This window comes from Anolis sagrei, chromosome 3 (genome assembly GCF_037176765.1).
Source record: "Anolis sagrei isolate rAnoSag1 chromosome 3, rAnoSag1.mat, whole genome shotgun sequence".
NCBI lineage: Eukaryota > Metazoa > Chordata > Lepidosauria > Squamata > Dactyloidae > Anolis > Anolis sagrei.
Window position 1 is genome coordinate 19448723 of NC_090023.1, and position 5058 is coordinate 19453780.

The following is a 5058-nucleotide window of genomic DNA, read 5'->3' on the forward strand; positions in this document are numbered from 1 at the left end:
TGGCGGACTATGTCTCCACTTTCTGGAAATGTATAAATCTATTGTTTTTAAAATGGAAAAATCACATTAGGTTTTTCTTCAGGTATAAATTATACCTTCCCTTTTTCCAACCCAACAGTGTTGCTCACAACGGCCGCTACAAGCCTGCAAGAATCATTTTTGAAGCGGAAGAAAGATTTCATCGAGAGATCCTCTAAAAGGGTGGAAAAACTTAAAAGCAAAGATAAGGGTTCTGGAAAACCTGAGGCCAAGGCACCTCAACAGGAAAAAACACAGCTTCAAAAACCAAAAGAGAAGTTGCTACGTTCTGGTAACTTTTAACAATCTGTACCATGGAATAGGGAAGGGGAGATGAGACTTTGCATACAATAAACTGGAATGTCTTCTGATCAGAGTAGTTGTCTTTTCTTTTCAAATACTGAATTCCATAGAAATGTTCGATAAAGGATATTTTCCCAAATATTTCAGTAGTTAACACAGATCTCTGTTTCATACAAATAAATGCTCAGTGTCGTTATTGCTGCTTGTTCTAAGGTATGAATGGTGGAGTAGAATCTCTTGGTGAATTCGGTTCGCTCATTTGTGTACAGTTAGGTAGACATTACTATGTGGGTTCCTTGCAGAGGTTTGTTTATTTTGGTGTCATAGACCAAGTTATATTTTACGTGGTCTGGTTAAATCCAAGGTACAGGTGTCAGCTGCCTCAAGAAAGTGGAAGAAGTAAAGGTGTGCTCTCCTGATGACCGCAGGTCAATAGAAATCCAGATGCACCAGCGCACTTCAAGGTACTTTGTCATCCATCTTTGGCAGAAACTACCTGATTTATTTAACAGAAGTCTGTTTTCCTCTTGAAATATTACGTGATCCTCTTTGAGATAAATGGGAGTGGAGGATCATGACTAAAATAGTGATTTGGTCTGGTAGGAAGATTTTTGTACCTGAATGGTTGCCGGCAGTGTAAATCCTTGCTTTCCCCTGCTTCCAGTATATGTCACTGTTGATTAATGTTTTGCTTTATCAGCCTATGTCACCTTTCGGGAAATTTATTGGTACTGTAAAAAACTGTGGGTTTTTTTCTCTTTTGTCAGATTATATAATAATCTATCTGAAGTAAAAACCAGGAAGGAGCAGATAGCAAGACAAGAAAATTATGCCAAAAACCGGGAAAGAGCAAAGGAATTTCAAAAGGTGTGCTCCTCATTCTATTTCCCTTATTAGTTTGTGTTTAAAATGAAAGAGATATGCAGTCTTGGACTTCTAAATCTTGTCCTCTAGGTTTTTTAAAAAAAATTTAAGTCCCAAAAGCCTCAGCCACCTTGCCCAATGGTCAAGGATTTTGAGAGATGGAGTCTAAAATGTTGAGAAGACTAGAATTTATGAGCCACTGCTGTAAGTGAAATCAAAGCAGGAGGTTTAAGACCAAGAGTTGAAACTGTGTTTTGTGTTTAGGAGCCAGGTGATCCCACTGGTCAGTCCACCATTAGCTGGATAATGACATGAGTTGTGCCATCTGACCCACGAGAGCTAGTGTTGCTCACATGCCAGGTGAAGGAATGGTTTTGCTTACATGGTGCACCATTTGATGGCTTTGATACCATTTTGATGGCTGAAAGCGAGGAGGAGCTGAGGAGCCTTATAGCCAAGGTGAAAGAAGAAAACACAAAAGATGGGTTGCAGTTAGACATCAAAAAACCCAAGATTATGGCAACCAGACTGATTGATAACTGGCAAATAGAGGGATAAAACATCGAGACAGTGACAGAGTTTGTATTTTTGGAGTGAATATTATTGCAGACACAGACTGCAGCCAGGACTTCAGAAGAGGTTTCCTTCTTGGGAGGAGAGCAATCACCAATCTCGATAAAATAGTGAAGAATAGAGACATCACACTGGCAATGAAGATCTGCATAGTTAAAGCAATGGTATTCCCTGTGGTAAACTATGGATGTGAGAGCTGGACCATAAGGAAGGCTGTGTGAAGGAGGATAGACGCTTTTGAACTGTGATGCTGGAGGAAAATTCTGAGAGTGCCTTGGACTGCAAGAAGATCAAACCAATGCATTCTCCAAGAAATAATGCCCGACTGTTCTCTGGAGGGAAGGATATTAGAGGCACATAATGAGAAGACAGGAAAGCTTGGGAAAATGTAATGCTGGGGAAAATAGAAGGAAAAAAGGAAGAGGGGCCGACCAAGGGCAAGATGGATGGATGGCATCCTTGTATTGACTGGATTGACCTTGAAGGAGCTGGGGGTGGCCATGGCCGCAGGAAGCTCTGGCGTGAGCTGGTCCAGGAGGTCACAAAGAGTCAGAAACGACTGAATGAATAAACAACAACAAAATGGGGCACCTACTTTGCCCATCCCTTTGAAAACAATGGTTGGCATCCCATCTTGGTAGGCATAAGCATAAATCAACTTTGCTCCCATTTATGTCAATTTGTGGTGCCTGCAGAGATTGGTATATTCTTTCTGTGCCTCAAGGAGATGTCCTTCCAGTCCAGCGTTACTCACTCTCCTAGGTGTTTTGCATTTCAGCTCCCAGAATCTCTGAACATTAATTAAAATGGCTGAAATCCAGAACAGGCTGTTACTATACATGCTTATATATAAGTTGAGAGAGTCAAAATTATGGATTTTGGTATGACCCACAGGGAAGCTGAAGGTAATTCCATAGAGAGGGGAAAGTGGCACCACTACCATTTCTCTGCCCAGGCATTTTAAAGACAGAAGTAGCGCCATGGCTAAAAGAGAAGAGGTTAGGGTGACTTACTTTAGGTCAGACATGGGCAAATTTTGGTGATGGCTGTAAGGAATTCTGAGAGTTGAAGTCCAAAACACCTGGAGGAACAAAGTTTGCTCATGCCTGACTTATCTGTTGAGGTTTGCTGGACATCACAGTGGCTGATAGAATTATTTTGAGCCTGCCTAGGCATTTTAATCCATTGTTACGCTGGCTTACCCACTTTTATGGCTGCTATGATTCATCTTAAATGAATACTGGTGCTAGTGATTTTAAAGTAATTTTATCATGATTGCTTTTAGGGTATATGTTGTAATGTTTTACTCATGTCTTCGTTTATTGTGACTTACTGGATGTTTTTTTATTATTTTCATCTCGATGTTTAATTCTTTGTTGTAAGTTTACTGTTGCTGTGCATTATCTTGTATTATTTTGATGGGTTTATATTCATTTGAGGCCTTGTGTCTGTAAATCACCCTGAGTCCTTTTGGAGAGAGGGCGGTCTAATAATATATTATTAGCTAGTGCTAATCTTCATACCCTCAGCCAGGTAGAGTGGCTATGTAGAAGGGGACTGAATGATGATGGTGGTAGTAGTGTATTTCCAAATATATAACTGCAAGATTTTGCCCAGTGAGGGATAGGCTTTCCTCAGGCCAATACTGACAATTCCTCTCTTTTCTTTCCTCCCCCAGAGAACACTGGAAAAACTGCGAGCAAGAAAAGCTAATGCAAAAACTTAGCATTTAGCAGGCTTCTTGTGGATGGGGTGAATACATTCCGAACAATGTGTGAACAAATTTGCTTTGCATCCACCAGTGTAAACTATGAATCACATCTTCATGATTCCTGAAAGTTGCAATTTCCAAATTTGTAGACAGTCCTGTTTCACTTGAATTATGTCTTATAACCCCCCAAACCTTGTATATTTTTTAAAATGTATCAAGCACTTTTATATTGTAGATATTTATAATAAAATTGACCTTGATAGAGGTGTAGCTTCTTTTATTGGCAGCAGGGTTCAAAGGAGAAAATCCCTTAAAGTTCAATATGCTTGAGAAGCAGAAATTGTTAATGCCCAGTTAAAAAGTCATCTCAAGAAGATGAAACTCCCAAGGAGCTAAAAAATAACCTCCTAAATTAAAGGTAGTAACAGAAGCATAGCGGATTCTATGTACTTACAGTATGATTAGCAATTTAGGCATGTTCTTGAACTTTATTTTATGTAGTGTTTCCCAATTCTCAGCAGAACTACAGCATTTAGCAAGCCTTACTATGATTTGAAACATGCAAACGTATTTGGTGAACTGCAACAAACCAATTCATGGAATCCAGACTGAAGTCTTGGCTTTGCCTTCTCCTCCTTTGCTTCAGTCCCCCGTTTATAGGTTTTCCCAATAGTGTAGTTACTTTTCTGTGTATTCGTTTGTGGGTGGAGTTTAAAACACCCCTCAGAGGCCTGCCTTAGTTGGTTTATTCCTTTTCCCCAGAGCTCCTTGCTGGACTCCTCCTTTCTGTAGTATAGCAATAGAAGCCTGGGCACTGTCTGGAAATCCTAGGCCTATCAATCCAACAGGCATTTCTTAGCATGTACAAAGCACAATCGAAGTTTTGGTCAGCCCAAGCTTTTTAGAGAAGACTAAGGCAGTCTTTAGCCTTCGCTTGGCACCAGAAGCAAAGAGACTTTCAACCACTCCAGAGAGATGTCTTCACCCAGCAAGTGCTCCCTTTGTAAATGTATGGCTTTAAGTTACCTCAGGACAGTCCCGGCTGGAATTAACCCTTCATTCACCTTGTTTCAGTAAATTTATTTTGTTATCTTTTCACCTCACCTCAAAGTGCCTCTGTCTGCTAAGAGTCTTAATCTTATAAGAAGAAACAGATAGCCCCCGAGTAAAGCCAGACAGTATAGTTTCCTCATAGGCTCGGGCGCACCATCAGTGACCAACCAATTCAGTGTTTGAACACTAGTTGTGTTGTCTCACAAAAACACAGAGCCAAACATTATAGATACTAGCTGTCCCCTGCCACGCATTGCTGTGGCCCACATGGGGGTTCTGTGTGGGAGGTTTGGCCCAATTCTATCATTGGTGGGGTTCAGAATGCTCTGTGATTGTAGGTGAACTATAAATCCCAGCAACTACAACTCCCAAATGACAAAATCACATTTTTGAGTGAAGGACATACATTGGGTTGTTAGGTGTCTTGTGTCCAAATTTGATGTCAATTCGTCCAGTGGTTTTTGAGTTCTGCTAATCCCACAAACGAACATTACATGTTTATTTATATAGATAAAAAGACACATAGGGGGGAAAAC

General features: G+C 40.4%; 1 protein-coding gene across 6 annotated transcripts in view; it reads left to right on the forward strand.

The window, feature by feature from the left end:
* Nucleotides 1-3731, forward strand: part of CEP295 (centrosomal protein 295) — a 57928-nt gene extending 54197 nt beyond the window's left edge. For 3 of the 6 annotated variants that reach the window (XM_067466519.1, XM_067466523.1, XM_067466524.1), the window contains exons 26-29: nucleotides 119-310; nucleotides 686-785; nucleotides 1089-1188; nucleotides 1450-2469. In XM_067466519.1, the coding sequence (XP_067322620.1) occupies nucleotides 119-310; nucleotides 686-785; nucleotides 1089-1188; nucleotides 1450-1500 (443 nt within the window). In that variant the 3' untranslated portion in view covers nucleotides 1501-2469. Of the gene's footprint in view, nucleotides 1-118; nucleotides 311-685; nucleotides 786-1088; nucleotides 1189-1449; nucleotides 2470-3436 lie in introns of those variants that run through there. The other 3 variants (XM_067466520.1, XM_067466522.1, XM_067466521.1) reach the window with 2 other exon arrangements.
* Nucleotides 3732-5058: the final 1327 nt, after the last annotated feature.